The sequence below is a fragment of the Lissotriton helveticus genome, chromosome 7, assembly GCF_964261635.1.
Source record: "Lissotriton helveticus chromosome 7, aLisHel1.1, whole genome shotgun sequence".
In the NCBI taxonomy this organism is placed as follows: domain Eukaryota; kingdom Metazoa; phylum Chordata; class Amphibia; order Caudata; family Salamandridae; genus Lissotriton; species Lissotriton helveticus.
This window is the reverse complement of record NC_136068.1, coordinates 1,331,192,479-1,331,215,500: the sequence shown is the minus strand read 5'-3', so window position 1 is coordinate 1,331,215,500 and position 23,022 is coordinate 1,331,192,479. Positions and strand designations below refer to the sequence as shown.

The following is a 23,022-nucleotide window of genomic DNA, read 5'->3' as shown; positions in this document are numbered from 1 at the left end:
GTGTGATAAACTTACATTTCTCTAGGCCCTTTGTGAGTCTTGAATCTTCCAACATTCTGCAACACCTCATTCAAAATCCCATCATGTTGCTCCTTGTTCTAACCCTAAAGCAGTGCATCATACTGGAACACCAGCACCCATGACATATCTTAGCACATCCTGCATACACCTTTGGAAAAACGCTGATGCAGAAGCTAATTCAAAGGGCATGCGGATGAACCGAAATGCTCCCTCAGGTGTTATAAAAAATGTCAAGTGTCAGGTACTCACCTGTAGGTGCACCTGAGGGAAAGCTTTGGATAGGTCCAACATGGTGAAATACCTACACCCTTTCAAGGTTGCAAGCCTTTCACCAATACAGAGAAAGAGATTACAATCTATCCAAATGTAATTATTGAGATCCCGGAGGTCCACACACATGCATATTCTTCCTTGCAATCACAATTAGGCTAAGCCGCTCTAAAGCCTTAATAGGTTCAATTACACCTTCATCGCAAAGCTTCATCAACTCTTATTTCAGCGAAACCCCTTAGTGTCAATAGAACGCTTCTCACCTTATGTACTCTAGGTATCACACCTTCCTTTAATACATTTTGGTGTTCAAACTTCTTCAAACACACAATTCCTTACTGGAAAGCATAATAAACTTGCTAACCCAATTATCCGTGCTGTGTGGCACAGTCAGCAACACCTTATTTGGGACAATTAGCATTTAATACCATACCCAATGCACGCTGCTCTCTCCATTCTAACAAAGACTTCCCCTTCTCCACCACATACATTTTTCCTTGACCAGTTTTATTTTGGAATCTCAATTCAGTTACGAACTATTCAATATCTGGTCATTTTCCCTCACAGTATTTCTCAGGTTCTGCAACTGTAGGAGGCATCTCCCCAAGTTCTAACTCCTCCCATATTGATTTTCCAGTCAAAGTGAAAAGGGAACATGAATCCGCCCACACTTGCATGTAAATTACACATTTTGGGGGGTGATAAGCTTTCTCCCCAGGCTCAGACTCACTCACCATAAGTATCTCTACACCTTCATCTTCACTTTCAGTTGATTCCTTCCGTTGGTGTGTCTGACCATTCTTTTAAGTTCAAAGAAAAATTTATTAAGGTAGCTAAATAATGGTAACATAGTATACAAAGAGAAAATAACAGGAACAGCATGGATATTAACTGAGAACATTATAAAAAGTATGATGAAATAAAATGAGGGGAGGGATAAAGAAGAAAGGGATGGTAGGGAAGAGAGAAAAGAAAGGGAGATAACAATGAGGCTAAAACTTTAAAGAGTACAATCATTGAAGCTACATAACATTAGAGGCAATGCACAAATATGCAGATAAATAATCATTAATGAATAAGAAGGAACAAAAGGTTATTCAAGGGGGTTTCAAAACTTCTTGTTGAACTGGAGATAGTTGAAAGGAGCGTTTGGCACATGCATCTAGGTAAAGGGTAACGGGGAGCCATAATGCAAGCCTTTTCGGAGCCAGGGAAGTGGGATAAACAAATGCAGTATCTAGTCTGTGATTGTAACATACATTAAACCACCAAGCTTTAAGAGTAATGCCCTTGGAGTCTTTCCAGTTAACAGTAATTTGCTGGAACGCAACAGCCAATAATAAATCAACAATATGAACATTTGCATCAACATCAATCCAAGAAGAGGAAAGTGAACCAAGGAAAATGTCAGTGATAGAAAAGGGGATGGAGGTATGGAAAATAGAATTGATTTGATTCCAGACTTTAGTCCAGAAAGCATGCGTGGGAGGACACGTGAAAAGCATGTGAAAAAGTGTGGCATTGGGGTTAGAGCAAGACCAGCAAAGGTCTAAGGTTAGGGGAAAACGTTTGTGGAGGAGAGATGGCGTGTAAAGAAGGCGGTTGTAGAGGAAAAAAAGGGTTTGCGTGAGAGAAGCTGCCCTGGAAGATTTGCGAAGTTTAGTCCATATTTTGTCCCACAGGGATGTGGGCCACGAGACATCGAGATCAGATTCCCATTGCTCCTCAACTTTGGATTTAGGCCTAGGTGATGGAGGATCGTAAAAGGAATGGTATATGGAGGATGCTGATGGGTTAGAGCGTAGTTGAGTGTGCAGAGAAGAGACGGGAGTGATAGAGGGCGCAATCGAATTAGATTTAGAGAGAGAGTCATAGGCAGACATAACTGCATTTTTGAGTAGGATGTATTTATGAACAAAGGAGGCAGGGAGAGAGAAGAGTTGACGAAGAATTGGAAAAGGGGTGAAGACAGATCCAGTGAAAAGTTGGGAGACCCAGATTAAACCACACTGCCGCCAAGTTTTCCAGTAGAAGGGTTTCAATTTGATAAGAATGCTATTATTATACCAAATCGTGGTGGCGAGAAGTTCTGTAATAGAAGAGGGAAGAGCCGGAGTAATGGCTAAAAGCAGTTTCGCGGTATATTTATGAATTGGACTGGACAGGAATTGGGGCTTGCGCGAGAAGGATAAGTACTCGGCAAAGGTAAAAGGAGAAAGAGAAAGACGTTCAAGTTCAGCCCATAAAGGAAGGGGGTCAGCAGGATCTGTAAGCCAAACGGCTGCCTGTTTCAGGAGGAAAGCTTTATGGTAAGCAGGAAAATTTGGGAAGTTAACCCCGCCCTCCGATTTGGGGAGGCGGAGACGTGATAAGGACATACGCGGTTTCTTACCAGACCATAAAAATACAGAGAGTATGGAATTTATTTTAGTGAAAAATTTGGCAGGGATGGAAATCGGTAAATTAGAAATGGTGTAGAGGACAATTGGGGACAGCATCATCTTAATAGTGTCGAGACGACCCCACCAAGAAAGGTATAAGGGGTGCCATCTAGAAGTAAGGTCAGACAATTTTTGAGAACATTTAGTAAGGCATAACGAAATAGTATCTGGGATAGAGGGAGTAATGTATAAACCGAGATATTTGATATGAGCTGGACTCCAAATGAAAGTGGACGCAGCAAAATCGGGTTTAAAGGTGAATTTGGTGAGAGGCAAGATTTCGCACTTATCACTATTGAGCTTATATCCAGAGAGATGGGAATAGGTGTGGACTTCAGCGAGGAAAGCGGGGATGGAGGCAGATGGATTCGAAAGGAAAAGTAAAATGTCATCTGCATAGGCAGCTAGTTTAACTTGTGATTGAGCAAGAGGGAAGCCATGAATGTTCGGGTTTTGACGTATTCTGGATAAGAAAGGTTCCAGGGCAAGATTAAAAAGGAATGGGGAGAGAGGACAGCCTTGTCGGACGCCTCTACCGAGATGGAAAAATGAAGAAATGAGACCATTGGCACACACCGCTGCTCTAGGGTTTGCATAAAGAAGGGATATAAGGGAAATGAAGTTAGGGCCAAATCCAAACCATTTTAACACGGAAAAAAGAAATGATCATTCTACTCTATCAAATGCCTTCTCGGCGTCCAAGGCAATAGCAGCTAAGGAACCATTGAATCTTGGGGATTTAGATAAGACATTAAAAAGGAGCCTGGTATTGTCGGAGATAAAACGACCCTTAACAAAACCCGATTGTTCAGGACCAAGGAGATCTGGGAGAAAAGGATCAAGTCTAATGGCCAAAGATTTAGCATATATTTTATAGTCAATGTTGACAAGGGAGATTGGTCTGTAGTTCTTGCAATGTTGATGATCCTTGCCCTCCTTCGGTATGATGCAGATGTAAGCATCCGAAAAAGTGCCTAAGGAGGCATCGCTGGTCTTGAAGGAATCAAGAAGGCGGAATAGTTTGGGTAGGAGAAGGTTTGCAAAGTGTTGGTAAAATTCGACGGTGAAGCCATCTGGACCGGGAGCCTTATCCTTTTTAAGTGAATGAAGTGCAGTGCGGAGTTCGGGAATGGTAAGGGGGGTCTCAAGGGAGGTCAAATCAACAGGAAAGGTGGAAGGAGGATGTATGCTGGATAAGAAAGTGGAAATAGAGTGATCAGAGGGTTGAGTGCCAGAAGAATAAAGTGCAGAGTAGAAGTGAGAAAATACCTCCAGGATGTCAGCATCTTTATGTTGCAGTACTGAATTGACATCAAAAACAGACTCAACATTCAACTTATTTTGTTTGACTTTTAAATAATTGGCGAGAATTTTCCCCGCCTTATTTTTCCCACCATAAAATTTCGAACTGGATTTCAGGAGGTACAGGGAAGCATCATCAGTGGATTGTTTATTATAATTCATTTTTGCAGTGATGAGAGCTGTTAGAGACTCCTGAGTATGAGAGGTATAGTAGGAGTGCTCTAGGAGTTTAATCTGAGACAGAAGATCATTAGTGCGTTGACGAGCAAGTTTACGTTTTGCCGCAACATGTCTGAGGATAAATTCTCTGGCAGCTGCTTTGAAAGCGTCCCAGACGGTGTGAGCAGGCATGGATGGGGTCTCATTAATAACAAAAAATTCATTGGTGAATTCAATAAAGGAGGCGGTAAATTTGGGATCAGTGAGGAGAGTATTGTTGAAGCGCCATCTTTTAGGACCACTGGATTTGGGCAAAAAATCAATGTTGACCAGGACAGGAGCGTGATCAGAGAAAACAATGGGACCAATCTCCGCTTGGGTAAGGGATTGGGAGATGTGGTGGGAAAGAAATATATAATCAATACGGGATTGGGAGTGATGGACCGGGGAGTAAAATGTAAATTCTTTGTCGGTTGGATGGCAAAGTCGCCATGCATCAATTAATTTGTGCTGGGAGATGGCGTGTGCAAAAAGTTTATGGGATTTATTAGGAATAAATGAAGATTTGGAGCGCCTATCCAAAAAGGGGTCCAATGGTAGGTTACAATCACCTGCTAAAATGAAATTATCATCTATGCAATCAGTGATACGAGAAGCAAACGCTTTCCAAAAAATAGGATCCCCACCTGTAGGGGCATATACATTAAGCAAAGAGAAAGGGACACCTTTAGAAGAAAGTTTGACAAATAACCACCTGCCCTCAGGGTCAGAGTCAGAATGTAGCACTGAATGAGTAAAAGATTTGCGAATTAATAAAACAACACCATTTCTTTTGCCATCACCAGGGGCGGAAAAAACCGTACCCACCCAACCTCTTCGGAGTTTAGCAGCCTCACTATCAGTTAAGTGGGTTTCCTGTAAAAAGGCAATGTCAACATTGAGTTTAGCTAAATGACAAAGTATCTTTTGCCTCTTAATGGGCGAATGTAAACCTTTAACGTTCCAAGAAACAATACGAACTGACATTAAGAAGATATGAAAGGGGATAGTGCAGAGCAAAAGTGAAGGTAAGCCTCAAAAAATTCGAGAGGGAAAAAATGAAAAAAGGAATGGAGGTATGAAAGTGTACAGAAGAAAACAGGCAGAGAAGTGCTAAAAGGAGAGAGCATGAGATAGAAAAATTCGATGAGAAGAGAAGAGAATCTTGTTGGGAGAGCAATAGGAAATAGTTGAAGAGAGAAAACAGTAAGGAAAGGAGGGAATAGAAGTTAAAGAAGACATGTAGAAATGACCGAAAAAGGAGCAAGAAAGTAATAGAAATGATGAGTGAAGGAGAATGAGAAGGTAGGAAAAAAAAAGAAGAGAAAAGCAAAGCAAGAGCGGTCGAAAGAAAGTAGAGCTCTGAAGAACTAGGAAGAACAAGGAAACGATGAAGACAAGAACTAGCGGAGATGTAGGGGTCATGTCAACAATGGAGAAAGAAAACATGGGGCAGTACTTACAAGAAATGATGGGGGATGGGTTTTCAAAGGACAGGAAACAGAAGGGAAGTAATGGAGACGTGAGGAGGGAGGAAAGGCCAACCAACGGAGGACAAGCAGACGGGGTCACGGGACGTCCCACCGGAGGCACATGGCGGGACACAATGAGACGATCTGTGAGAAAAAGAAAAACAGTGAGATTAGAACAAGCAAACGATTAAATAACAGGGAAAAGCGTGGGACTGAACAATTGGAGAATAAAAATAAACCAGAACGAGCTGGGACCAATAAGGACCCACAGTAACTGAGGAACCTGTAGAAAAAAAAAAGAACATGACGTTATAAGAGCAACAGAATATCATAAATTCCAGGAAAATCAGGATATACTAGCAACAAAGTCACGGTGGAAATGAAGAAGAAGGGCCAGAGAATTCCATATCAGCCGGACCACAGGAGTTGAGGAAACTGCGAAGTCGGAGAGGATCTTCAAAAGTCATAGTCTTGTTGTTATAAGTGACTTTGAATAAACAAGGGTGAAAAAGTCCATATTTGGCTCCAATGGATCGCAGTTCCGCTCTCATGTCAAGAAATGCTTTGCGGCGAGAGGCAGTAGCTTTGGCGTAATCCTGGGCAATAAACAAGGTGGAATCCGACCATTTCAAATGAGGTATTGCTTTTGCTGCGAAAAGAACCTTCAGCAGATCTGTATACTCAAGAAAGTACATTATGATGCCTCTTGGCTTTGTTTCAGGAGAAATACTGGAGGGAGCCCTACCAAGCCTGTGTGCGCGCTGTATGTTAAGAGAGGTGCCTTCAGGGAGATGCAGGAGCTTGGGCAAGAAGGACTTGAAGAAGGCGATGGCGTCACTCCCCTCGCAACCTTCCTTCAGGCCGTAAAGACGGAGATTTTTGCGCCTATTCCTGTTTTCAAGGTCCTCCACTTGCTTCTGGAGGGTTGTGAGCCTCACATCCATATGCACCGACTTGGTAGCGGCTTCCTGGAGAGTTGACACAGTCTTTTCCACAGCAGAGACTCTGGTGTCCATTAACGACCAGTTATCAGTTAGAATTTGAAGCTTTGAATTGGTCTCCTCCATAAATGGGCGTAATGCTCGTATTTCCTCAAGGAGAAGCTCCATGGAGACAGCAGATGGTGACTTTGGGGGAGACGGAGGATTGTGTTTCAACCTCTTAGGAGTAATTTTCGCTCCTGGTGGGAGGGGGGCGTCCAAATTGAGAGAAGATTCGCAACTAGAGGAGCCTGCAGAGGTTTCTAATTGAGCCAACGCAGTAAATAGCCTTGAATTTTTAACAAAGTTGCGTTTGGGGGTTTTGCCAGGACCCTCCGCCATGGAGACGACAATGAAGAGGGGTCCCCAGGAGCGAATAGAGCAAATATACACCACAGGAGTGAGGAAAGAGCAACAAAGTCAGTTATAGGAGGAGGTGGAGTAAAATCCAGGACATGCCAAGAAAAAATGAAAAAGAAATGTGCGCAGTCTAAGCAATATCAAGTGAATATCAGAGATGGCAGATCAATAAAGTTAGTAGACAGCGCAAAATGGCCGCCAAAGCTGAGGAGAAAGCTGTAAATCGAATAAAAACGAAAAAAAATAGTTCCATAAGAAAAATAAAGTCACCTTTCAATATTTTAGCGAAGCGCCGTCATTTCCTGCAATTTTGGGCTATTTTGTCGAAGTACGCCCGCTGCTATAGGCAAAATGCGCAATGAGCGCGCTCTTCATGTAAGCGCCGGCAGAGGCATCAAGATGGCGGTCGCGGCGATGGTAGAGCCGCGACCGAAGCAGAATCAAAGCTGCCAGGCGGGGACGAGGAGCCGGAGAGCAGCGAGGTGCCGGTAAGATGCCTGGAGTGTTCCGCTATCGTTTGCGGTGCAGCATGTCGTTGGGGGAAGGCTAGAGCCGCCAAGAGTCCCCGGTGAAAGCGGAGCCTCACCCCGATGCGTCCATCCGTCTTGGGCGCTTAGCCACGCCCCCGTGTCTGACCATTCTTGTTTACCCTATTCACTGATTTCTTGTGCCTAGGGGTATCAGCGATTCTTCAGACATTTGAAAAATGCCCAAGCGTCTTACAGTTAAAGCATTTTAATATTAGCAGCTGGACAATTCCTTACTTCCGTTGTGTGTTTGAGCTGCCACACCTAAACATGTTTTTTTCTTTTTCACCTTCTTGAGTCTTTATTCTCTTGATGATTACTTCTTTGGGTTTCCACATGAACTTTTTCACAACACCCACCTGATTAACATTTCCTGCATCATTATTACCTTTGGTTGCCACCCCTCCCAATTCTTTCACATACTGGGATGTATTTTCCATACATTTTGCTAATTCTATAGTTTTGTCAAGTGTGGGGTGACTCAGTTCAAGCAATTCTTCTTGAATCTTTGTGCTGCATGTCCTATTGATCATTTTATCCCTTATAATCTCATCGCTGAGATCCTTGAACCTGCAACTGACAGCTAATCTTCTCAATGCTGCTACATATTGATTGATGGATTCACCTTGTACTTGAGCTCGTGGAAAAAAAAATGTATGCTGTTCAACAGTGTTTTAATATTGCCAGCTCCTGCTTCACAACATACACGCCCACCCCCATGGACTCCTAATATGTATCCAAAGTGTATTTCCAATCCTCCCACACTTTGCAGGGCTGAACAGGATTTTCGAAAAATACTGAAGACGCGGATACATTTTGTGACACCATAGCAATTACACTGAAAACCTAACCAAAGGTTATATGACACTAAAAATGCAATAAACCTCTCGCAGAAGTCACCTTTTGTCAAAAGGAGAATATTACATGTATTGTAAATCCACTCAAATACCTTGAATAGTTGTAACAGATATGCTTATCCATTGCGCTGTTCACGCCCGGGTTCTGATCCCATCCTCGTTGCCACCTTTATGAAGACAAGACACTGTGGTAACTGAAGAAACATCTCATTTGTTGAGTTAGAAGAAATGCCCCTGGTCTGTGCCTGATCTCAGAATCCACACACTGGATTCCAAAAGTGAATGCATACTGTCATTTGAGAACAGCATCCAGTTTCCAGGTTACATGAAAGCTAAGCATAACAGTTGTCTCTGTGAAAGAGATCCAGTTTGTCAGTTGTGAGTGGACTCCAATGGCTCTTGACAGATTCCTGGATGGAGAGGGAGCTGGTGCCTAGAAGCCTGCCCTGACAACCCAATGGCTTTAGGAAAGACCAGAAATGACTTTCACAGCATCAAGAAAAACCTAGTGTCAAGTAATTTTTCTTACTCTTGGAGGACTGGGATACGACACCAAACTTTGAAAATAAAAGTGCAAACTAGATAGCTACAGATTGTCAGTTTGTCCTTTTCCGTGGTGTTTCAGCCATCGTTTAAGGCTACTACCACCAGACTGCAGCAGAAGTGTATGCAAGCCTGTTAGACCATTGTTGCCTACAGTCTCCTGCCTTGACCCGCAGTATAAAAATGAGACACAAAGAAGTGACTATGTCTATATGTCGGGTCAGAACCAGGGTAGGTGAAGAAACCATAAAAATTGTGGTTTTTTTTCGGTGTTTAAGAAATCCAACAGTGTCCCCCACTAAACTACAGTTGGAGCTCAACAGTAATGTACCTAACGTCCAGGGACTCTCGCCAACATCTGTATTCTGACATTCCCAGCTGAAACATTTTGAGAACCAGAAAAGTAGCATATTCCCAATATAATAACGTGTCTTATCTGAACACTTCTCCAATGTAGTTAGCTAGAAATCCTTTCTGGGGCATGGTCTATGACAAACGTTGACTCTGATTGGCTCTTTGCCATATACTTGTGTGTTTTCCATTAAAACACTAAACATTCATATATCATATTATCTAATCTATTGTTAACAAATTGTATGTATTTTTTCTTATCGTTTTAACTTTGTTGTCATACATTTGTGTGTGGATTCTATATTATTGTGTTTTTTAACTCTAAAGTTGTTTGGTATTGCTAGAAGTTAGCACATGTTTCTCTGGAGAATTGGCTACCGCCTCTGCTCTGACACCGTTTGTGAGAAACAATGCCTTCATAAGTGGGCTAGTTCCCTATCATGTTGTGCTGAGATTCATCCAGTGATGACCATATCTTCCATGACATTCTACCCATTGGTGATAAAAGGGGTCCACTTATGGAACTCAGATGTGCACATGCCTTTCTCCATACAGCCAGCACTATATGTACAGTGGCAGCCGCGACATATACAAACTGATGGGGCGGGTGGAGGGGGCGTGGGTTGAAAGGGGAGCACAAGAGGTGGAGTGCGGAGGGGAGTTTAATAATAATGTTTTTAAAAAGAACACTTACCTGACGCTGCCGGTTGCCTCCTTCTTTGCTTCTCGGTGTTCTTCTTCCTTCTTCCTTGTCCCAGCAGGCATTGGGGCACCATCACAGACTCTTAGAGCAGCGCTGGGATTGGCTCATAGACATTGCTGAGACAGACAGGTGGACTTGTTCACACTCTATTACTGATGTTCAGTGATGTAAGCATCACATATACCACATATATAAGGCAATGGGAAGACTAGTATCTTTATAACATTCAGTTTCATAATCATGGTGAATGTTGGACTGAAAATGATAAGGGTTGAGAGTGCACCTATTTCTATGGACCAACCGATAGTGCAGGTGTTCTGGTTACAGCCGTACATCATGAACTCATTGGAAAGGGTATTTTGTTTGGCACCAAAGCAAGCTCAGGGTATGTAGTGGGGAAAATGGGTGGTGTGGTCTGATATTAACATAGTGATAACTTTTACTGCCGTTACTTCATTGTGTTTTCGAGCAGATTGCGACAGCATGTTAGTGCATGCTTCAAGCTCATATCATCCAGCATGTGTGCATGTGTGCATGGATCATACTCCGTCCATGTACACTCACTGGAGATATTTGGGTGGCACATTAGAAGTATCATATTATTGAAAGCCTACTCTCACTACGGGCACAGGCCTACTCTGCACTTCCCATTAATGGCCGCCGTACATGCATGCTCTTCTGCATTCCCTCTGTCTCTCAATTAGCCCTGCTGTTCCTAGCTCTCCATCCTGTACCTTCTCATGTCATTTATTCATTCATTGTGTTGTGAACACAATCCTTCCGTTGCTCCACCATTTTTGCATCCTTTCCTCTGCACTTCCTTCCCACTTAGTTTCTTTCTTCCCTTCTGCACTTCTTCATTCCTTCATGAATCGTCATCTTTTGTCTTACCACCTTCTCTTCATTAATCCACTTCCTTCAGCTGTGTACCCTCATTCACAGTTTCTCCATTTCTGTTCTCTCATGTTTCCACTTTTTCCTATCCGTGCTTATTCCCCTCTCTCTCGCTTTGTTCTTTTCTCTTCTCTTTGCCCTTCATTTTTCTCTACAATTCCGTGCCAGAATTGGGAATGGAAAGCAGCCAAAGGCTACTGCTCAAGGAGGGACAACAGCACAGAGGCCAAGTGCACCACACCAACCTGCAACACAGACAACACCAGGGTTAGATCAGTGTTTAGAATTGAAAGAGTGTAATGTTAGCTCCACCCTTACACGTCACAGACGTGTAATATTTATGTGCACTTAGCACCATATACTTTGTGTGTATTACTTCTATTAATGTAGAATGAAGCAGTAAATATACTGATAGAGTGTATTCACTATAGAAAAATACATATATATATTGTTCTAATACCTTCATATAATGTTAAAATTTGTAGTTCTCATTCCCATTTACACTTGTGCATTTTGAGTAATATTGCTTTACCTGAAATTTCAGCTTATGAACTCATGTATTTGTAAGGTTGAGTGGAGCGCACAGAGTTTCACTCCATAGAGTTCTGCAGAGTTGGTGCAATACTCTGCCAAATTCTTCAGACTTCCATGAATGGGCAGGGTATTGCTCAGCCACCGCTTATGTAGTCCCCTAGGCTGCTGAGAGTCTTTGGGGGCCAAGAACGCCTATTGTTGCCACAAGTAGGTCCCCACAGGGGGATTGCTGAGCCTTCATTGGAGGCCCCACTCCCTTTCTCAACCACTCTGCAAAGGGACCTCCTGATGCATTATTGATTGGGGAATGAAGGCTGCTGAGGTTCGTTGGGAGCCAAGAACCCCTATTGTTGTGACAAGTAACTGCCCCACAGTGGAATTGCTGATAGGTCATCGGAGGCCATGCCCCCTTTGTAAATGTAAATGTCATGGTACTTATAGAGCGCACTGTCACCAGACGGTCACCTTGCGGTGTCGCCTATTCGGCTTCCTGGCGCTGATACTCATACCGCTGTGGAAACCCTCCTGGCTTTCCCTGTGAAGTGTCCACTCCTGGGCACCCCCAGAGTGAAGCCAGACATCCTTAGCGCTGTTGGGGCCGGTGTGGAGGCTAAGCAAGTTATTGCCCAGAGTTGCAGCGTGGGGCCCATGATTAGAATAGGCACCGAGGCGAGAATTAACAGGTCCCGGGAAATTGAGCCTGAGACCCTGCCAAGGCGGTAATCGAACCCTGGTCCCTGGCTAGATCTCTGCATCAGGGTCTGCCGCTCTAACCATTGAGCCACACTCCTCCACCATCTGCAGAGGGGCCTCCTGGCACACTACTGGTTGAGGGATGAAGTCCTCTTGGCTGCTGAGGGTTGTTGAGGGCCAAGAACCTCAATTTTTTTTTTGTGCAGAGTTTTATATAGCGCGAACTAGACCCGAACCGAATTAGGTATCAGAGGACTCTCTCTGTCAATTGTTGCGACAAGCTAGTCCCCATCAGCAGGATTGCTAAGACGTCATTGGAGGCCTGCCCCCATTCTCAACCACTCTGCAAAGGGGCATCCTAGTGCATTACTGGTAGGGGTGTGCAGTTCCCTTGGTTGCTGAGGGTTATTGGGGGCCTAGAACCCCTACTGTTGCGACAAGTAAGTCCCCTCATTTGGATTGCTGAGTCGTTGTTGGAGGCCCGCCCCCTTTCTCAACCACTATGCAAAGAGACCTCTTACCGCACTCCAGGTTGGGGAATGAAGTCCCCTTGGCTGCTGAGGGTTGTTGGAGGCCAAGAACCCCTATTCTTGCATGAAGTAAGTCCCCCACATCGGGATTGCTGAGACATTGTGAGAGGCCCCACCCCCGTTCTCTACCACTCTGCAAACGGGCCTCCTGGCACACTACTGGCTGGGGGATGAAGTCCCCTTGGATGCTGCGGGTTGCCCGGTTGCTCACGAGGGCCCATCAAGTCTCATCGCTCTCTCCGCATGCTCAAAATGACATGACGAGCCTGCCAACAGAAACATAAATTCTGCTTGGTTGCAGAGTTTATCGGTAACTCGGTGTTCACCACGGAATGTGGAGTTGCCAAATTCTGCTAACTCTGTAAGCGGAGCATTATTTTATGCCCAGGCCAGGTATTTGCTTAATAAGGTTTGGATTTATTCTATAATCGTAGGTGCATCCTGTATTTACATGTACACTAACTGTTCAATTAAGTTAAATTAACGAAAGGGCTCAAGTATTTGGGGGCACATGTACTACCATTTTTAGCAGTCACAAATGTAGGATCAGTCCATTTGCAGCATTTAACTGGCGGCCTTTTTACATGTAATAACCCTATTTTGCGAGTCGGTAACCTATTAATGTGAAACAATTACAATTTACCACCTGCTTCACGTAGCTGGACAGCCAGCCGCTAATGGGAAGGAAAACAGCCTGCAATTTAAAAGAAAGTTGCTTTATAAAACAAGCAAACACAGACATGGCAGTCTGCTGTCCCCACCAGGCCACCACCCCTGGTTTATTGCCCATTCCCAAAGGGTCACAAAGTGCAACCTGCCTGAGTAGCCCTGCTGGCGCCACAATTTGAGAGCCTGTTTTTTAAAATTGCTTTTAATTTTACTGTTCTTTACTTACAAAATTGCCTGCTGCCTTACTGTTGTTGTTGGGACCGACCCCGGTGCGCCGCGGCTGTTGTGCCGTTTGCGCAGAGGGCAGTTTCCTTCTCCTCCACACAATCCCTACTTCTGGCAGGATGCGGCCTAGTCGTCCGCCGGAAGGAAGGTACATAGCCAACTATGTGGCAGACGAGCAGAGGACTGTGAGTAGCCCTGCTGGCGCCGCAATTTGGGAACCTGTTTTTTAAAATTGCTTTTAATTTTACTGTTCTTTATTATAAAAAATTGCCTGCTGCCTTACTGTTGTTGTTGGGACCGACCCCGGTCCGCCGTGGCTGTTGTGCCGTTTGCGCGGAGGGCGGTTTCCTTCTCCACACAATCCCTACTTCCGGCAGGACGCGGTCTAGTCGTCCGCCGGAAGGAAGGTATATAGCCATCTATGTGGCGGGCGTGCAGCGGACTCGCCGCGGGCGTGCCAAAGGCGCCCCCTCCCCCGTCTGCGCCCGTCCGCGCCTGGCCCACACCAAGCACACGGAACGCTGTCAGTTTCCTCAAAAATAGGTTAATTTACTCCAGGGATGAACTCCGCGCATTTAATCATATGACTGAGGGATGTGGCTTGTGTGCTCTGAGTGACAATAGCAGATGCCATAGTTGTGGATTTGCCTTCACGATCAGGAAGACAGATAACTCAGCAACTCAGCCCATCGCTGTGCTCAATCTCCGGGCTGAAACTACACTGCAGGGAGGGCTTGTCAATGCTCGATCGTTAGGTAAACACAGGTACGAAATAGCCCAAATAATAGAAAATATGAGGCTTGACATGCTCTTCATAACGGAAACGTTATCTTGGTGGTTCCAGCACGAGGGGAATTGCCCTTTCAGATCATGTGCATTCAGACTCCCATGAAGTGTTTAGAGGGCAAATTACGGCATCTCTAAATTTTAGTTATAATATCATCTGTGTACAGCAGCAGCCAAGATGTACAAGATATGTCTGGAACATTTGAGTGCTTTGCTTAATGCCCAATATTGCCGTTTTGTCACTTTTGTGATGTAGTGGCAGCGTAAACAATGCATGACATTGCAACACATTTACAACGTGACGCTATTTACGTTGTAAAGCCCTGTGCCACATTATACCTGCGTCAGGTATAATGTATGTAGGGTGGGCGTTCCGATGCAAGAAAGCCTCGTAAAAGTGACACAGCAAAATCTACAACTGCACCACTTCTACGACGTCACTGCATCAAAACCTTATATCTGAAGCAGGCGTAAGGAGTGATGCAGCACAAAAGGAATAGGCATTCCTGAGCATTACTGGAGTTGCGTTGTGCTTGCGACATGACTCCAGCAATGCGTTACCTTTACGCCAACAGAAGCGTGACGCATCTGTCTTTCCTTGCGCCATGGTGCGCCACATTGTAAATGCGATGCATCCATGGTGGAGCAAGGTGTTTTTTGAGTGACGCAAGTAAACTGACGCATATCTGCTATAGTGCAGAAATGCATAGTTTGTTGTAAATTTGCCCCCAAGAATCTAGCAGACAGATACATTATTGGTGTTTCCTAACTAACTTAGTACTGCAGTAAAGGGTCTGAACTCAGTGACCCAAAACACCCTTTCCAAATGATCGGAGGCCCTGTTTTACTAGGAAGCAGCCGCGGCCGGCAGTGGGAGTACCTGCAGGGCAGGGTGGGGGTAGTAATGTATGGATTACGGAGCTTCCCAAGTAAGTAAACATTTAAATGAATAAAACAAATTTCGTAAAGTGCACTGCATCCTCAAATGCGATGCAGTGCGTGCAACGAAATTAGTTTTATTTATTTAAAAGTGTACTTACCTGTAAAAGTCTGTAATCCATACATTACTACCCCCCACCCTGCCCCTCCCCCTCCCCCTACCCACGTCACCGCCCTGCAGGTACTCCCACTGCCGGCTGCCGCTGCTAGGAAGGACTCTCACAGAGGATCAACTACCCTCCCATAGGTGCCCCAGTGAACACTGGTATTTACTGCTTTAGGGACTAACATGATTGACGTTTAGGGGTGTTTCATCCCTGCTATAGTCCACCAGAAGCTGTTTCTTCAAAGGTGGAAGTTGAAATGGCCACATATTTTCCCTTGGAAACAGTGAAGAAGTTGCTTTTTTACCCAAAAAGCCCACTCACCCTGTACACTGGTTAATCTTAGGTGCTATGCAATAGTACAACCTTGCCTGGCAGCAGTCTGGTTACCTTGGTTTGTTACTTCTGATCATTTATGTAGTACTTAATAGCACACACTATGAATGTATTTCAAGTTCCTGGAGTTATCATCACATTAAAGCAAACAAAACTTGTTTTTCATTGTCAAGGTGGATAAAAGAGAATGATTTCCATCGAGAACTGGGCCTGAACTCATTCTGATGATGAAAAATTTGCTGACTTTTTGTGTCATAGGATGCAGTGATTGCTGTGCTACATAAGATGCCTGAAAGGACACTGAAAATGTATCTTCATAAAAGATTCGCAACCGATACTTTATATTTCTTGTTTTTTATCCTATGTAGTTTGCAAATTTAGCCTCATAAAAATTTTAAACTGAAGCATATTTCCTGTTTGTTTTCTTTTTTTGTTCTTTTAGAGGATGACTTTTCTGCACAGCCAAGCACTTTGGGCAATTTTCCTGTTTAACCTCGAGAACTCTTTTCTTGGTAAGTCAATTTTTATAATTTTTAAATCTGTTTTTCTGTGCAAGGTCTTGAAAAGTATAATAATAACTGGGCCTCATTAAGAGCTGCCCATTATTTGGTCCAGGTATACAGGGGGAGCGGGGGCAGAATTTCAGATTCTGGCAGGTATCCCCAACTAAAATAGTGGGCATTACAAGTTTTTAACCCCGTATTGCGGATTAACATGTGGACCTGGGAATAGGGGACCCTTTTTCGCATGTCACTCCTAATGCCCAATAACGGACCTTTACTGCTTTCTGCAGGTGGTAAATAGCAGTAGACAGAATGCTACAGGCCAGGGAGAGAGGGTGATGTTTGGGTGAACATCAGAGTTTTTAGGCGTAGGCCACACTGTGCTGGGCGATGCTGATAAGAGACTTTGGTGCAGCGGGGGCAGAGAAAATGTACTCATATAGGAGGGTTCCAACGCAAATAGTTTCTAGGGCGGTCTCGCTGTTAAGTGCAAGGAGGCGAAGGATGCTGCCCTCCAAATTAAGATGTTTTTCTCTTGAGGGGAGGGTGGGGGAGGGGAGTGTGTGTGCATGTGTGTATGTGTATGTGGTTCATACAACAGGGCTAACTTTATATTCAGCTAAGTTGTGCCCGCTTACTAGCCTTGCTTGGTGACACGATGTTACACAATAATAACAACATTGCCACTTTTAAAAAAAAAAAAAAAAACGCACAACGATCAGTCTGAATGTAAACGCAATATAATTAAGTTAAGTACCCTATTTTAGAAAATCTTATTCTTTTGAGCAAAGGCAGTTTAATGTCCAAATAATTTTTGGCAGCAAGTGCAAGAAAGGAGAAGGTATACAAAGTAGATCATGTCCAGCAGATAAATAAGCGCTTCACCTACCTTCAAGCAAGAAGAGTGACCCAGGAGCCAGTTGTGAAAATCTAAACCACTGACATTTTGAAAAATATTCTTTACTATTACATCTTTCTTAGTGTGAGGTAATACATTTTCTCCATCGAATAAGGAAGTACTCTATCTCGAGGCAGAAATAATAAATTATTATTATCATTATTGATGAGGTAAGCATGGTATCAAACTTAATGTAACTAAAAAAGTGCTGCTAAAATATTCAGACCTCTTTCCAAATCATAGAAAATGTGTCACTCTACAACTGTTCTACAGAATGTAAATAGCAGGGCACTCAAAAACGAACTGAAAAATAGCAGTCACTGTTGGTAGCTGTTGTATAATAAATTTGCAAACGATCCTTAGTCGCTATATCAGAAGTTGATGGTGCGACTTGGGGGTGATAATAGTGAAACCTTAGGAGGTTTGAGTTTCCATTGATGTCCTGAGGCGGAGCTGCAGAACTCAGAGACCCAGGTTTGAATCCTTGGCTCTTCTTTAGTCTAATCATGTGTGCTGTGAAACCCTTATCTGCAGCAAAACTGGAAATGCCTACAGGTGATTCAGTGTTCAAAGGCCACTAGTGGAATCAACTACGTTATTAAAATATCACATTTCCTCACCGTCTATCTCTCTCTCAATGATAACACTTGTTCCATTTCTCCTGACTGTGTGCAGGATTTTAGCACAGGACAAGTTTAATGAAAAAAGGCAAGTTCATTATCATATATGGACATATCTGAATCTACTTCATGTGATCCAGGCTCTCATTGGCACCTGTGAGAACTTCCAGTCTAACCCTGCACTCGTCAGGGAGTTGCAAAGATTGAATAACTCCCTCTCCAAAACAAACTGGTGGGCCACACCGATCCAGGCCAGAGAATTGCTGCTCATCTGTAAGACTACCCGCCATTATCCTCAAAATGATAGTGGCATTCCAGTCTACTGTCAATGTCTGCTGTCATAGTTTAATGAAAGTGGGGTTCTGTCCCGTTGGCCATGATGGACTGCTGAGTGAGGACCCGCGGGTAAGTAGTGGCTCCTTCAAAACAGAGGCTGATGGGGTGTGAATTATACCCATGGATTCAAATATTTACATAGAGGTTGGATTGGAAGCTTCAGTATCCCCAACTGGCGGCAATCAACTGATCATATTAAAGTGATTTCTAATCGATACTTCTAGCTGGGGATTCAGGTTAGCAATATAAGCCCTGTTGGGACTGTCTCAAGCAGAAATCTGTGACAGATCCCTATCAGGTATGCTTGTGGTGGGGTTGAGTAACAACACCAAAGCCTGCAGGGACTGCTCATCGATGTACTCGAAGGCCATCAAGGATCGTGAATCAAAGCTCTACATCGCCAAGCACAAAAAGACTTCTCGTCATAACCATTCCAAGTTACAGTCCAGGTCTCAAGTTCAGTCCCAGACATCAAAATAGCTCAAGAGGTTGATCTTTGTTGTGGTCGAAATCTTCAGGTGAGTCTAAAAAGAAGCACAACAAATCAAACTTGGGTTTTACTCCCTCAATCCATTCACACTCGCCTGAGCAGACTAGGGGGTGGCACCATACATCCAGCTCTCGCTACCAAGGTCGTCTAACGTTGAAGTCAATCCCACAATTGGTTCTGGTACAATTTGAGGTTTCCGCGTCATCAGACATGCAATATTAGGATAAATAGTTCCCCACAGCCAGGCTCTTGCTCTTCAGATCTTTACCCTCTCCCTCTGGCATGCATTCATCTTTACAATACAGGCAATTAGACAGGGGCAGCCCGCGTTGTCAGTCATCGTGGAGCCAGGCAGTCAGGTGAAGCTGTGCCATCGATCAGCTCACGCGTTAGCGCCGAGTGGCAATGTGTTTGTTCTGATCGGCGCAAAGGCATCACTGCATAGATTTTAGTTCTGTACACCGGAAGTTACCTTTCAAGGGCCCAGGACTGGATTGGCACCACTTGGCAGGGCGGGGCTCATAGATGGAAGAGTCCAGGTGCTGTTGCAAAGTTAAAGGAAGTCTTTGATGGCCCTGAGACTTCAGAACAGGCGACAAGGCAGCAAGCCCTTGAAGTCACTCTCAGTTCAAGTGAGATCGGTCCAGTCCTTGTCCTCAGCAGGGCAAAGATCAGCTGGCAGGGGGCCAGCACAGCAAAGCAGAAAATTAGATATTTCAGAGCAGCAGTCAACCAGAGTGGAAATCCTTATATCACATCAGTCTTTCCTGTCTTGGTAGTGTCAGGGGCCTAGTACTTCTACCCACTTGTGCCTTTGAAATGGGGGTGACTTCAGGTCTTTGAAGAGCAAAGGTGCCCCTTTTGTCACAGCCCTTTCTCCAGACAATCAGTAGGGCATACTTAGCCCTTTGTGTGGGAAACAGGACACTGCCTATTCAGTTCTGTCAGCTCCCCCCTTCCTGTCCAGGAAGAGCTATCATAATGCAGATGAATGCAGTTGAGTTCTCTGTCACACCTTCCCTTTCTATGTTTATGGCTGTCTAGATGAAATGCACAAAGTGTAGCTGTAACCCACCCCAGACATGTATTGGATACAGGCTTGAGGCACACAGAGCAATGATAATAGCAGATAAAAGTCCACTTTCTAAAAGTGGCATTTCTAAAACAGAAATGTTAAATCCAGCTTTACCAGTAAAGGGGATTTAGCATTACCATTCCAAAGATATAAAACATGATGCAGCTACTCCTTTCTAATTAGGAATTACAGCTTAAAGGTGTATTTAGGAATTCCCAATGCTAACCTATGAGAGGAGTAGGCGTCGCAGTAGTAAAAAACGAATTTGGTTGTTTGTCTCTACTAAGACAGGTACATTTTACCAGTACTTGACCTACCATTTACTTGCACGGCACCCTGCCCTATGGGGTACCTTGCACCTACTTAAGGGGTGACTTATGTGTAATGAAAGGGGAGTTTAAGTATTGGCCAAGGGTTTTAAATGCCAAGTCCAAGTCGGAGTAGCAGTAAACTGCAGACACAGACCCTGCAATAGCAGTCCTGAGAAGGTTGGAAAGGCTACTTTTGTTGTGGCACAAACAGTGCTGCAGGCCAACTAGTAGCATAACATTTACAGGCCCTTTGTGTATGTCATACCACTTTACAAGGGACTTTCAAGTAAACTAATTGTGCCACTTGTGTATACAGTAATGTTACCATGTTTAGGGGAGAAGCACATGCACTGTAGCAGTACTCAGCTGTGGTAAAATGTACTGAGTCCGAAGCCAAGCAACAAGAATCCGAAAAAAGAGGGTAAGCAGGCAAAATGTTTTGGAGAAGACCACCTTAAAGATGACAGATCTAACACTTGGGTGGCTGGTTTTAGGTGACTAACCAACAGGCCCAGGTCTCAAAATGTCGGGAGGCCAGTTGCATGGAAGCTAGTCGAAGGCCTGACAAATAAACTGTTTATTAGAGCTTCCTAAATTTAACACGGTCAATTTCCTGTCTAAGATGTAATCGGACTAAGTTTCAATGTAATGGTCCTTTTGTATGTAGGGACCTTCCACCAAACTTTCTGAGATTAAATGAGCGGATTCAGAGTAGTGTCTGACTTGTGGATGTAGGCTTTTCACCAGATGGTATGGAGCAAATAACTTGGACAAATGTCCAGGCTCCTGCCTTGTAGAGCGTGCTCTGACCTTTACAGGAAGCTTCTGATGGACGTTTTGAGCTTATGTGATTTGTTTGTATAGATAGAAGTAATCACAACCATAGTTTTGAGCAGTTCGGAGTATGGCAATTGATTTATTGGGCAGATCTATGTACAAGTTCTTGCAATAATTAGAGAGAGCAGAACTATGAGGATAAAGGCAATAAAATAAAAGTAACCCTCATTAGCGAACCAGATAGTTTAAAAAGTTGGCCACATTTGCAAATCAGGCCACTTTGAACTTGTAAAGAGATGCTGTATGGGTATTTTGCATGGTATGGGAGACTGCATGGATGCATGGATTTGAGTTTAGTGAAGGCAACAGTAATCAACAGTAAAATCCGGTGCACCTGGCCATAAAACGGGCCTAAAATCTGTTAAAAAACCGGTCCACACACTCTGATCTGTCAGACCAGCCCGTCAGGCACTACATGATTGCCCTATAGTACAGTCCGACCATGGGAGCTGTGTGTCATTCATGCTCATGTGATAGCCAACAGCATATAGGTAAAGAATCCTGTTGGGAGCATACGCTGAGATTTTGAAAAGTGATGTTGGTCGATCTTAAGACCAAGGAGCCAGTCTAAGTTGGTGGAAGTGATTGTGTAGAAAGGAGGTAACATGGATAAGCATAGTTTTGCTGGAATTATGCAGCAAATAAGTCTTATGAGCATTGAGGCATTGCCATTGTCTGATGAAGTAAACACAGAGAATAGTTTCTTCTGCAGTATATTGAATTACAATGGAAGTTTACGTGATTTAATTGCTGAAATTATATTTTATTTTAGGAAAAACATGCATGTGTGCATTATCTACACTATCATATAAGAATATTCCAAAGCCTGTTGCTCCAGGACAGGAAAAGGAGCAACATCAGAAGTCCAATTAAAAGATGCACCTAATCAGGACAGCCACCACAAACTGTGTTATCAAGAACTTCAACCTCTCACATCTCCTGCCTCAATAAAGTGCAGAGGATGATGGTTTTCTGTCATTGGCGCTGTCATCAGGAAATCATTCTCTGCTGACCAAATGCTAATAGATATGGTGCTGGAGAGCTGGTCAGAAATAGGGTGGCCTCTCCAACATCCTTCACTCAGGTGTTTTTCTGTCTCGGTCTGCCTTGAAAACCCTTTTGGTCCCAGGCAAGGAAAAGTCTCCTGAAAGCTAAAGTTGTTTACAGGCGAGACCTGAAACATGTCAAAATCACCGAGATAAAAGTTCTATCAAAATGCAAACATAGCACAGGACCTTCAGAGTAAATCATAACCATTAGCAAACTGTGTTTATCATTAGCCTCTAACTCAATCAATCAATAAATCAATCAGAGCATTTGTGAAGCGCACTACATACCCGTGAGGGTCTCAAGGCGCTAGGGGGGGGTGCTGCTGCTGTTCAAAGAGCCAGGTCTTAAGGAGTCTCCTGAAGGTTAGAAGGTCTTCGGTCTGCCATAGGCAGATGGGGAGGGTGTTCCACGTCTTGGCGGCGAGGTGGGAGAATGATCTACCGCCGGCGGTCACTCTTCGGATGCAGGGGACGGTGGCGAGGGTGTGGTCTGCAGAGCGGAGCTGGCGGGCGGGGGTGTAGAGGTGGAGTCGTCTGTTGAGGTAAGCTGGTCCGGTGTCGTGGATTGCCTTGTGTGCGTTGGTGAGGAGCTTGAAGGTTATCCTCTTGTTGATGGGGAGCCAGTGCAGGTCTTTCAGGTGGGGTGTGATGTGGCTGCGGTGGGGGATGTCAAGGATCCGGTGTGCGGAGGCGTTCTGGATGCGTTGGGAGTCGTTTCAGGAGTTTGGCCGGGGTTCCTGCGTAGAGTGCGTTCCCGTAGTCCAGTCTGCTGCTGACAAGGGCCTGGGTGACCATCCTTCTAGTTTCGGTGGGGATCAACTTGAAGATCTTGTGAAGCATGGGGAGGGTACCGAAGCAGGAGGAGGAGACGGCGTTGAGCTGCTTTCTCATGGAGAGTGTGGAGTTGAGGATGACCCCTAGGTTTCGTGTGTGGTTTGGTGGGTGTTGGGGGTGCACCTAGTGCAATCGGCCAGCAGGAGTCCTCCCAGGCCGAGGGGGTGGAGCCGAGGATGAGGACCTCCATCTTGTCAGAGTTCAGCTTCAGTCAGCTTTTCCTCATCCAGTCGGCGATGACCGTCATTCCTTCGTGGAGGTTGGTTTTGGCGGTGTTGGGGTCCTTGGTGAGCAAGAGGATCAGCTGGGTGTCGTCGGCATAGGAGATGATGTT

General features: G+C 44.4%; 1 protein-coding gene across 3 annotated transcripts in view; it reads left to right on the top strand.

Moving 5' to 3' along the window:
* LOC144767395 (uncharacterized) overlaps window positions 1-23,022 on the top strand; it is a 442,933-nt gene that overhangs the window by 330,607 nt on the left and 89,304 nt on the right. For all 3 annotated transcript variants that reach the window (XM_078650843.1, XM_078650841.1, XM_078650842.1), the window contains one exon: window positions 16,178-16,247. In XM_078650843.1, the coding sequence (XP_078506969.1) occupies window positions 16,181-16,247 (67 nt within the window). In that variant the 5' untranslated portion in view covers window positions 16,178-16,180. The remainder of the gene's footprint in view (window positions 1-16,177; window positions 16,248-23,022) is intronic.